A 12,087-nucleotide genomic window follows, 5' to 3' on the forward strand; every position below is an offset into this window, starting at 1 on the left:
AAAACATTCTTTAACATTGTTTTTCTACGTAGAACACGTGTTTGATTTTGAAAGAACTTAGTAAATGTAAAGAAAGAAAAATGTTTACAATTTGTTTCACACATAAATCATTTAACTAAACAAAATATACTATAATATAATTAAGAAATTGTTTGTACTTATAGACGACTAAAAAGTGAGCTACAAATTGTATTAAAAAATTTATAAAATATTTATAAATTTATCAGTTTTTCTAAGAATCTAAATATTTTGTTATTTAAAAACTAACCCATATAAACCGTTATTATTTTGTTTGTTATCATTCTACTGTGCATAGTTATGTTAAAGAAGAGGAAGTTTTCTTACGTGCTACCAGAAATTTTATAGTAAAAATGTTACCATACTACTTTTTCTAACTAATCAAAGAGAGTAGGTAATGACTTCAATTTGGACTTTTAAGTGAAAACTTAAAAATTAAATTTTTATAATTAATTTTTTGAAAATTTTGAAAAATTATGATAAAAATATAAACAAAACTTTAACAAACCTATCAAGCCAAATTCTACTTATAATTCCACCCTCTATCACACATCTAATGATGGTGGAGGCCAAAGAAAACGCGCCATTCAACATTTCTGCCCCGCATTGAACTTGTCCCAATTGGCAGTGAAAATATTTACGTGAAAAAAAAAACGCGTCATTCTATTTTGTTTTTCTTTTAAATGAGCGCCACGCTTTTAGTTTTATAAAATTTTCTTTTCATTCTAAAAATATTAACTAAATCGCATAATTGCGTGTATTTTTCCTTTAACGTAAACAGTATGTGTATTACGTGCATAAGACATTTAACAATATTATTGTAAACAAATAAATATAAAAGAATTGTCAACGTAATAGTGGGGATAAATAATGAAATATTATTGATAAACAGGAAATGTAAAATCGTGGGATAATTTTTAACTTAATATGTATGTATATTTTTAAAAATGTATATGAAAGTTTAAAATATTTAGCTTTTTAAAAAAATTGTTATAGAATTAATTTAAAATGTTAATTTTTAACATATCGCTGTTTAAAAACATTATTATCATTTAGAATCTTTCCCGGAAATGCATTAACTCGCATTTTTTAATTAAAATTTCTTTATTTTTTAAAAATTCCTGTTTTTTTTATTAAAAATATTCTATAAAAAATGTTCTAATGTAACGTTTAAAATACTAACCTGTTTTGCTATAAACTACTTCACATTTATCACAGACACCAACCTTACCATCAAAAATACAACTCTGTTTGTTTATTCAGCAGCTCTGACAGCAGCTGATAGCCAAACTGACAGCCAGCAAAAAAAAAACATCTAGTTTTTCGGGCTGCCACAAAAAAACCGACAGACAGAAAATAAACTAAAATTTTCTGTAATTTTTCAAAGTTTTTCTTCTTTTATAAAGAATAGTAAGTAAAAAAAATAAACAAACTAAAGAATTCATTAAAATATTCTTTAAATTTATAAACAAATTTAATTTAAACAGTATAATAAAACGAGAAAATGCCCGAGGCTCGCAGTCCCTTGGCAGCCTTTGTTGAAAGTTTGCATAATATGGTTGATGGACCAGTAACATGGTTTAGAGGTAATTAAATGACAACTAGTTAATATAATTAAGCACTTCAGATAAAAATTATTAACTTAATTTTACAAATTCCTTAAAATTTTGCACAATTCCTGGCATTCCATTACATAATGACATAACCTCAATGTTCCAACTGTCAAATTGTTTTAAGGAAATTTGTTGTTGTTTATATTTTGTTTATATTCAATTGGAAATTAATGTTTCTTTTCTTTTTATACAGAATCCATTGTGGAACCCAACCAAAAGAAATACGCCTGGTATCATCAACAATTTCGCCGTGTACCCACCATTGATCAATGCTATACAGATGATGTAGTCTGTCGTTTTGAAGCCGATCAACAATTCCGTCGTGATCGTATGGTAGACAATGAAATTGTTACCATTTTGCGTCAACGTTTTGAGGATTGTACCATGTACGAAGCTCCCGATCATGTAGAGAAATGTAAACCCATTTTGGAACAATACGAAAAGGCTGCCGAAAACTGGTTTATTAAATGTGAGTTGCTTAAGGTTTTTTGGAATTACTATAACTAATTGTTTTCTCTTCTTTTCTAGATGGTGATTTGGGTGGTTACACTAATGCCAAGGCTGCCTATATGAAACAAAAGCATCGTCTTATTTGGGAACGTCGTCATGGTCCCGTTGGTAGTAATAACAAAAATGCCGCCTCTGCTGCATCTGAAGAATGAGTGAGCCTATTAAAAAAGCTTGCTTAGAGGTGTATGGTGTTAAGATTTTTGGTGGACTATGTCCGTTTGCCAAAATTTTAGTTAAATTTTTATTTCTGTTTAAAAATCTTTCCATCGATCAGCTTTGTTAACAACCAGATACTGCTAAACGTAAAATGTTCAAGTAAATCCAAACAAAAAATAACTATAAACACAATGTTATTAGTATAATGAAAACAAATCATTATAAAAAATGTAATAAAAACCAACAACTGTGAATATTTAAAAAGCATTAGCAAAACCAGCAAATAATATTGGAGAATTTAAAGGATTTGTATTAAAATTAAGTTAAAAGCATAAAAATAATCAAGTGCAAGTATTTAAAAATTAATAGCCATTTGAAGCGATAAATTAATGTGTTGTTTCTAGATAACGTGTGAGTAGTTTGAGTTAAAATTTTACTTGTATTTTGTTTTTGTTACAATAACAAAATACAAGTAAAATTTGTGCTCAAACTACTCGCTCGTTATCTAGAAACAACACATAAATTTGTTTATATTTTCAAGAATTTACAGGTGAGTTATTAAGTTTTGAACTCAAATTGAGTAATTGGCTTTTAAAGCTTAGGATAATAATCAAATGAAAACTTTATTTTTTTTTTTTTATTTTTTGTAAAAATACAATTTTTATTAGAAAAAAAATTAAAAATACAATCAAAAATTACATTTTAGTATAAATGCTTCTTTAGAACAGTCTTAAAGATAAAATTGCTAAGTTATAAAACTAGAAAGGCAAAAGAAAATTAGTAACTTGATAATGAAACTGAAAAAAAAAAATGAATTCTTAAAAAATAGTCATAGAAAAGTTAAGACGAAAAAAATGAACACATAAATCATATCTTAAAGTTGTAAAAGAATAGCTGAAACTTCAATCAGAGAATAAGTAAATTTCTTTAAATTGTTCTTTTGTTTAAAACTTAATTTTACACACAAATTAAGCATAATAAATATTTAACTTATTAATAATAGTTAGGCATGAAATTGTTCTACATGAGATGAGTCTAGTAAATCTTAAATTTAACTTATAGAAACTAGTGGCTTGTTAATGAGACTCTTTTTAAGTTTGGCCAAAGCACTAGAGACTTTGGCCGTGCCATCCTTCTTACGTTCTTCTTTATTTTTAGTACCTAAGGGAATCATGGTAGTGTCTAGCAGACGACGTCTAAACAACTTATAATACTGTAAAACTTGAGCATTGGCCCATACTTGTTTGGCATCAAAATCTAATATTCGTACAGAATCCAATGATTTAGCTCGCGACAAGGCGACATATGCCTGGCCAGCTTCAAAGACTTTAGACAAAGACATTTCAACACAATCTAGGGTTAAGCCTTGTGATTTGTGTATGGAAAAGGCCCAGGCCAACTTGAGAGGTACCTGGCGTCGTGTCACAGCTCCTCCGCTGGGGGTTTTTATAATCCATTTTTCATGTTTGCAGGCGTATTCGGTATTATTTTTAAATTTCACCACGGGCACACCTTTGTCAATGCGCACCACCACTCCCCGCGCTCCATTGACCAAACCCGCCGAAATGTTTATGTTTTTCAACAACATTACTTGAGCATTAATTTTCAAATACAGTTGGGAAGGAGCCTGTACTTGAGAATCTAATTGTTTGGTCATTAAAGCATCAGAATCTTCTGCTCGAAATAGAACTTTGTCACCGGGTAAATTTTCCAATTTTGATTCGTTAATGGAGTTGGCATCGTTGGTGTGCGAACACAGCTGTGTGGCTAAAATACCATTACCCTCTATTGTTTGCTTGGAAGTGGCCACTAAACGTTTGGCTATTTCTTCGTTGCAATGACCAATACGTAAATGATTAAGAATTTTAATAAATTCAGGATCTGATTGACGATGCACCTCTTTAAGTTCATACACATACTCCACACATTTTTCCCAGGCACTCGATTGGAAACAGAAACGTTGGGGTGGTGTTTGGGAACCACCACCAGAGAGATTTTCTTCACGTTTAATAACAGGCGGCAGCTGCAGGAAATCACCACAAAGTACCAGTTGTATACCACCAAAGGGACGGTCATTGCGTCGTATATGACGGGCTACGGCTTCAATTTTCTAAGGGAAAGATTAGCAATAAGTCTCAGGGTCTTATGTAATAAACTAATACTTACATCAAAATATTGACCATCCACCATGGAGATTTCGTCAATAATCAAACGTTTACATTTACGCCAAGCCTGAGCATTGGCTGGTCTTGAAGCCAGTTCATAGCAGCGTTGTAAGGTAGCATCCCCACCGCCTATGCCGGCAAAGGCATGCAATGTCACACCACCTTTTGGAAAAGTTATATAAAAACTTCAATTTTTGTTATTGAATTCCCAAACAACTTACCTATCAAACAAGCAGCCACACCAGTGGAGGCGGTGGCCACGGTACCATCTGGTGGCAGAGCAGAAATAATTTTCCTCAACAGAAAACTTTTACCCGTACCAGCGGAACCTGTAAAAAATACATTTTTCCCCGAAACACAAGCTTTTAACACTTCCATTTGCTCTTGACACAGTTTGACCGATTCCTCAGTAACCATAGGGGATTCTTGGTACAGCTTTTTGGGAGCCGGCAGACCACTCTTATCACTGCCACCTTTTATCTCATCATAACGACGCTTCTTGGCTGCCAATGGTGAAGGTGTGGTAGCTGTGCCTCTTGATGGTATGAGACCAGCACGTTTACGTGCCATGACCATTTCAGCCGTGGTTACCGGTGATACTTCTTCAAATTTACTAGGATTTCCCGACAACATGTGAGCTCTTAATTGCTTTTGTGTCGTAGCCTCATCCTGCTTTTCGCCACCATTCATTTTAATGAACACCGTCCGCAGGAAAAACATTAATGTTCCTGGAGGTGCATTTGACAAGTACATAGCACAATTTTCCGCCTTAAAATTGATGGAAGCCTTGCCCTCGGACATGAATTTCTTATGCACCATAATGTCTTTCATTTTAAATTTCATTGGCTTAATCTTTTCCGCCGACAGCTCTATGAACAGTTCCCGTATATCATTTCTAATCAGTCTTAACGTGGCCACTTTATAGGCCAATTTGCGTCCCACAACACCGACGGCATTTGTCCATTGCAGATTAATGGCACAGGTTAATACGGCATCATTTAAATCCATGTTTCGTTGGTTTTTAAATTGTCTATGGATAGTTTTCCCTGAATTTATCTAATAAGTAGCCCACCCTGATGTGAAGAAATGTGAAAATTTAGCTACCGCCAGTATGTATTTTTTAATACAAAAAAAAGACAACAAAAGAAAAATGGTTTGCCGCCGAAACAGCAATAAAAATGGAAGATGTTTTGTTGTTGTTTTATTTAACATATGGGAGAGTTCGGTGTCGAACAAAATTTCATGACGTCGTCTGCTGTTTATAAATTTTTGCTGTCACTTAAAATATATATAAAGCCGGCAAGAAAAAATAATTAATTAAGATTTTAATTAAATAATTGAGGTAATTAGCGCATTATAAAATTAATTTATTTAAAAAATCGTATTTTACAATAAAATTACGATTGTTATCAATACAAATTTTTATCTCGGCACTTGATAAAACATCGGCAGAACAAGCGTTCATTTTTTATTTATGTTAATGTATAGGAGAAACAAAATGCTGCTTTTATCATCATAAATCACCGGTACAATTTTAATTGTACAAAAACAAAATTTTTTACAGATTCTACAACAAAATGACAATATTAAGACAATATTGTCTAAACAATTGTTCTAACAATTTTATCATAACGATGCTATAACGCTAATAAATGCTGTCTGTACTAGCTAATTTTTTTATCTGACGTTTATCATAATAAAAATTTATCGCATCTAGACAGGGGCTTAGCATCATAAACATTTATCATATCTAGACATAGGCTAAGCAATTTTTCTGAAAACTTTGTCATGACGATGTCATACTGCTAAAGTCCGACTATACATGCCAATTTTTTATCTTGATAACTTTCACGAAAATAATTGTTTTGGTTTGTTTAACTATCAATCAATCATTGCAAAAATATTGTCCAAGTTTTCAATGTTAAGACATTTGGTCAATGCTAACTTCCAGTTAAAAGTTTGGACAAGGATTTGATAACATAAATTTAGAGTATTGTTAACAAAATCTTAAATTTAAAAAAAAAAATATTATTGTCAGTTTTCCAAAAAACACCTCTAGTATGGCAGCACTGTATAAAAGCTTATTCTTTTACATTATACTTTAATGACATTCGTTTTATTTTACTTTTTTGTTTTGATTTTTATTTTCCCCCATAAGCTTTCGTACCGAAATGAGAGCGAGAGAATTAAGAATTTTTTAATAAAATTTTTTATTGAAGAGAAATATATTGAGCAAGTGGCAAAATTTAACATTCGCAAAATTTTAATCGAACGTATGCCGTCGACATAAAAGCAACGTGCGGAAGCGCAGCGCGTGTGTATCTGAAAAATATATAGTAGTTGTTTTTTATTATTATTGTATATTGTATTGTCTACATGAGTGTTGTTTGTGTATGAATTAAAGAAGCTTGACGATAAAAATATTAAAGAGGAAAAAAATAAAATACAAAAGTAATGAAAGAAAAATAAATTTAAAATAAAACAGCAATAAAACGACAAGAAAACGGCGACGATTTTTGGACGTTAAAGAAGTAAATATGAAAAGAAAAAAGTTTAGTGTTTTTAAAAGAAAATTTATATAGAAAAAATACAAATTTTAACAAAAGTTAAAAGCGTACCTAAAGAAAAATGTAGTTATAAAGTGTAGGAAAAATTTCAAGTGTTTTTACAGTGTAGCGAACGCAAAAATTGAAAAATATTGAAGGAATAAAAGAAAAAAAAAATGGGCAAAAGAGAGAGAGAAAGAGGAAATAAATATAACAAAAAATGTACGCTTAACAACAACAGCAACAAAAACTTGTAGTGAAATAAAGTGTTTAAAAAAATCTATTAAATGTTTTGAGGAAAAGAAGAAGAAGAATGGTTGAATGCAAAACTTCACAAAGAAAATCTTAAAATTTTAAAATAGCAGCCACAAAAATGTTCGAAAGATTTAAAATTAGAAAGAATTTGAGAGTATGTTTGCCTAAATAAATTCTTTGCGTTGGGATTTTCTTAAATTTATTTTTGTTTCTAGCTTTGGTTTGTTTTTTACGTTTTATTAGGTATTTTTTTTTTGTATATTTTGGGGTTAGAGAGTGATTAACTCTTAAATTTTAAGGCATGAATGGGTGACAAAAAAAAACATTGCCAGTTTTTGTTGTTGTTTGTTAAATAAACGTGCAAAAAAAGTTTTAACTAAAAAAGTATCCTCTATTATTACAAGTCTCTTTTGTTAAAAAGTTAAATGTTGTTAACTAAAACATGTAAATTTTATAATAAATTATTAAACAACAAACACCCTACTGGTGGAGCAAAACACGCGCCATAATACAACAATAATGAAAATACGCCACAATATGATAACTCTCTTTTTTTCATTAAGCTAAAATTTATGTGAGAGCAGCATTTTGCGTTTGAAATCGAAAAAGAAAACACCAAAATAAAAGTGAGATCTGTTAGATAGAAACAAAAAACTCACTGTTATTATTAAAAACAACAAAACAAAACAATAAAAAAATAATAAACATGTATAAATGACAAATATAAAATATTTAAGAAGCAGCAATTCTCATTTTCATTATTAAAAAAATACAACAAAAACAAAAACAAAATACTAATTGGAATTCTTCTTGTTCTTGTAAGGCAAATTCTCATCTCATCTCTAACATCCGCAACAATAACAACAATCATTTATAACAATAACAACAAACCCTGTATTTTGGGAAAATAAAAACGTCAAAAGCTTTTTTTATAACTGGCCGTCGGCTTTTTTGTTGTTGCTGCTTATCCCCTTAAAAAATTGGTGGAGAGTAAGCAAGTGAGTGAGAATGTGATGATTATCTTATCTTAAAGTGTTTTTTCCAACGAAAAAATAATATAGTGTTAAAAGAAAAATCGCCAATAAAATTATAAGAAAAAATTGTCACCTCAAATTAAAAAGGAATATGAAAAAGAAATAGAATTATTGCTTTAAAAGCAAAAAAACAAAAAAAGACAAAAATTAAACAAAATAAAAAGAAATTGTCACAAATTGTAAAAAAAAACAAAAGCACGAAAAAATAAATTAAAAGAAAATTTTACGAAAATTTGCTTATTTTGGTGCTGAAAATCTAAAAATAAAGTGAAAGAAAGAAAAAAAAAGAAGAAATTCTACAAAAAGTAAAAGGTGCAAAACACATAAAAAGCAGAAAATTTAAGAAAAAAATAATGCCGACGGCATCAAATATTAAATGCAATTTGAAAAAATTAACAAAATTTTAACAAAACGTGCCAAATTATTAAAACAAATAAGCAAATAAAACGAAAAAAAGTGGAAATAAAAATAGCCCAAAAATTTTAAATACAAAAAAGCAAGTAATAGAAAAATATTTTCACAAAAAATAAAAAAAATTTAAAAAAATGAAATTAATTCAAGAAAAATTTTTACAATTTCCTCAGAAATTGACTTAAACTATAAAAGAAAACTAAAAACTAACTGAAAATAACATCACAACAACAACCACCAAGAAAACACCATTCCCCAAATTGTTTGGCAAAGTCAACATGACCGAATACGTTACTCCCAATATACACACAGTGTTAAAAAAGTATCAAACAAGTGCTCCAAAATCTTTACAAGGCCCAGGTCACTCCTTACAGACAACCTCATCCTCTTCGTCATCCTCTTCTACATCGAATGCCAACATAGTGAATTTACAGACACAGCAGCAGCAGCAACAATCAGCACAACAACAACAACAACAACAAACAAACATAAATTGTCCTTGTCCCTTAGATGTCAGCCTTAATAATGGCCCGACATCTTTGGTTGCGGATATACACGGCTTGGTTACAATGCGTAATAGTCCGTGTGAACTTATCAAAACGGCTGGCCACTGCCCCACCACCATCACTAACAACAACATTAATAATAACTCCACACCTCAAGGAACAGCTTCCTCATCAGTCGCTTCAAATGTCGCAGCAACGAATGCTGCCGCCGCAGCAGCAGTCGCCACAAATCTTAATCCTGCCTTGCCTCTTATAAAAAAAGAAATAATGTCCTCACCAGAACCTGCTCTAACCAATGCACATGATCTCCCAAATGAAAATCCCTTACAAACAGCGCCTAATCTATTAGCGCCACCATCTGTCAAAATAATGCCTCCTCCACCGCCTGAGGTATCACAGCCTATACTTTCGGCTGCTGACTCGGGTTCGGGGGAATTGTATGAAACTCGTTTGGAGGGTAAAACCATTGGTTGTTTTTCTCTGGGCGGTGAGATGCGTTTGTGTTTACCCCAGTTTCTCAATAATGTTTTGGCAGAATTCTCATTGGAGCAAATTAATCGTAGTTTTGATGATTTGGGCATTTTCTGCTCCCAGTGCACCCCAGATCAGTTAATGGAATTTAAGGCTGCTAAAATTTTACCATCCGACGTCAAATCGAGCGGTTTAATAACACGCACCGATGCCGAACGTCTTTGCGCCATACTTTTGCATCGTTCTGATCGCAATAGTTATATTAATGTTGAAGACATACCTAAAGGCGCCATTTCCTTTAAGGTCTATCATCGTTGTTTTGGCAAATGTGAGGGTATTTGTACTCCCGATATGTATTCGTATCAGAAACCCACTTGCATTATGTGTCTCGAGTGTAAGGGTTGGTTTTCGCCACAGAAATTTGTGGGTCATGTTCATCGTAAAGTTGAGAATCGTACTTGTCATTGGGGGTTTGATTCGCGTAATTGGCATGATTATTTACATGTCGCCTTGGATGTGGAGAATCGTGAGAAATATCAAAAGATATTGGATGAATTGAAGGAGGTGGAGATTAAGGAACAACTAAAGGCTCAACATGAGATTAACTATTTGAAAAGAAAGGTGAGTTTGATAATTTTGATTTTCATTTTAATATTATTCTGATTATGCTAAATTAATTAAATAAAGTAAAAGTAGTACAGTTCAGGTTTAGTTCTAGTTCAGTTCCATTTCAGTTCTAGATCTTGTTCAGTTCTAGTCATCTTATTTACAGAAAAATATTTAAACAAATTAACCACATACATAAAAGAATTGTAAAAAGAAACAAGAAAAACTATGTACATCTTTTTAAGAATGATCAACAAACAAGAAAGATTTAATAATAATTAAATCGATTTTTTATGATCAACAACAGATATTTACGACTTAATTGAGTTAAATGTATTAACGGCACCTTATATGGCTGGTGACTTGTCAAAAAGACACACATTCATAACTACTTATATATAAATCGTATAAGAAGAACGTCAAAGACAAGGTTCCATAGTAGTTTGATGACAGACTTTTGGTTTTTGTTTGAAACGACATCGACATTCAACTACTGTCTGATCTCAATATGTCTGACAGACAGTGTGAGACTTCATCAATTACAAACAACTTAGAAGAAGCTAAAAGAGAACAAAAAATGACATTAAATTGATGAAGAAATAAGAAAAAAAAAAAACAAATGAATGTGTATATTTCGTGTATACGAGCAAAATAGTCCAACATATCACAGCATCGTCTTCATTGTCGTCTTGTATACATACGTTTTAGTCGGTGGGTTCAAATTTTCACATCTGTTTTGAGCTTTTTCTTGTCTTTTTGTGGTTTTTATTAAATTTTTTATTACAATATTGTTGTTGTTTTATACATTTCTTAAGCGTTAATTGTTGATTGAAGGAGCATGTCTCATTGGCAGTGGTATTAGCAAAAATGTTTAAATGGAAAATATTCAAATACACACATGCAGACATTAGACCCCTATTGAACTTTTCACGTTGAGCTCGTGTTGTCGAAACAAGCCTTAGTTATTATAATATGTAAAAGATACGAGGGTTGTATTTGAAACAAAATAAAAAATAAAATAGCTTTAGTTAAATTCTAATTTAGTTTTTTTTTTAGCTGTAGTTCAGTTTTAGTTCAGTTCTAGTTCTGTTCTAGTTCAGTTCTAGTTCAGTTCTATTTCAGTTCTAGTTCAGTTCTAGTTCAGTTCTAGTTCAGTTCTAGTTCAGTTCTAGTTCAGTTCTAGTTCAGTTCTAGTTCAGTTCTAGTTCAGTTCTAGTTCAGTTCTAGTTCTAGTCAGTTCTAGTTCAGTTCTAGTTCAGTTCTAGTTCAGTTCTAGTTCAGTTCTAGTTCAGTTCTAGTTCAGTTCTACTGTTCAGGTTCTAGTTCAGTTCTAGTTCAGTTCTAGTTCAGTTCTAGTTCAGTTCTAGTTCAGTTCTAGTTCATTCTAGTTCAGTTCTAGTTCAGTTCTAGTTCAGTCTCTTAAGTTCTAGTTTCTAGTTCAGTTCTAGTTCAGTTCTAGTCGTCTAGTTCCTAGTTCAGTTTCTAGTTCAGTTCTAGTTCATTCTAGTTCAGTTCTAGTTCAGTTCGAGTTCAGTTCTAGTTCAGTTCTAGTTCAGTTAGTTCGTTCCTAGTTCAGTTCTAGTTCAGTTCTAGTTAATTTCTAGTTCAGTTCTAGTTCAGTTCTAAGTTCAGTTCTATTCAGTTCATTTCTAGTTCAGATTCTAGTTCAGTTCTAGTTCAGTCTATTCAATTCTAGTTCAATTCTAGTTCAATTCTAGATTTCAGATCTAGTTCAGGTTCTAGTTCAGTTCTAGTTCAGTTCTAGTTCAGTTCTAGTCCATTCAGTTCAGTTCTAG

General features: G+C 31.5%; 3 protein-coding genes across 21 annotated transcripts in view; 2 read left to right on the forward strand and 1 right to left on the reverse strand.

The window, feature by feature from the left end:
* The first annotated feature begins 703 nt into the window (after positions 1–703).
* LOC119609878 (NADH dehydrogenase [ubiquinone] 1 beta subcomplex subunit 10) lies at positions 704–2,660 on the forward strand. The gene is made up of 5 exons (XM_037964890.1): positions 704–947; positions 1,237–1,428; positions 1,506–1,604; positions 1,825–2,100; positions 2,160–2,660. The coding sequence occupies exons 3-5, from the start codon at positions 1,523–1,525 to the stop codon at positions 2,291–2,293; spliced, it is 492 nt and encodes a 163-aa protein (XP_037820818.1). The 5' UTR covers positions 704–947; positions 1,237–1,428; positions 1,506–1,522; the 3' UTR covers positions 2,294–2,660.
* Positions 2,661–2,938: 278 nt separating this feature from the next.
* Positions 2,939–5,652, reverse strand: LOC119609877 (ATP-dependent DNA helicase PIF1). Its single transcript, XM_037964888.1, has 3 exons — positions 4,684–5,652; positions 4,464–4,624; positions 2,939–4,407 (listed from the first exon to the last, which is right to left on the reverse strand). The coding sequence occupies exons 1-3, from the start codon at positions 5,468–5,470 to the stop codon at positions 3,349–3,351; spliced, it is 2,007 nt and encodes a 668-aa protein (XP_037820816.1). The 5' UTR covers positions 5,471–5,652; the 3' UTR covers positions 2,939–3,348.
* Positions 5,653–6,726: 1,074 nt separating this feature from the next.
* The window catches only part of LOC119609876 (ski oncogene-like), a 120,991-nt gene continuing 115,630 nt past the window's right edge, over positions 6,727–12,087 (forward strand). For 4 of the 19 annotated variants that reach the window (XM_037964885.1, XM_037964887.1, XM_037964869.1 and 1 more), the window contains exons 1-2: positions 6,727–7,230; positions 7,668–10,306. In XM_037964885.1, coding sequence (XP_037820813.1) covers positions 8,987–10,306 — 1,320 coding nt within the window. In that variant the 5' untranslated portion in view covers positions 6,727–7,230; positions 7,668–8,986. The remainder of the gene's footprint in view (positions 7,231–7,667; positions 10,307–12,087) is intronic. The other 15 variants (XM_037964873.1, XM_037964874.1, XM_037964878.1 and 12 more) reach the window with 15 other exon arrangements.

This window comes from Lucilia sericata, unplaced genomic scaffold (genome assembly GCF_015586225.1).
Source record: "Lucilia sericata isolate MDLA Ls3-8-SP2 unplaced genomic scaffold, ASM1558622v1 Contig001079F_arrow, whole genome shotgun sequence".
Lineage (NCBI taxonomy): Eukaryota > Metazoa > Arthropoda > Insecta > Diptera > Calliphoridae > Lucilia > Lucilia sericata.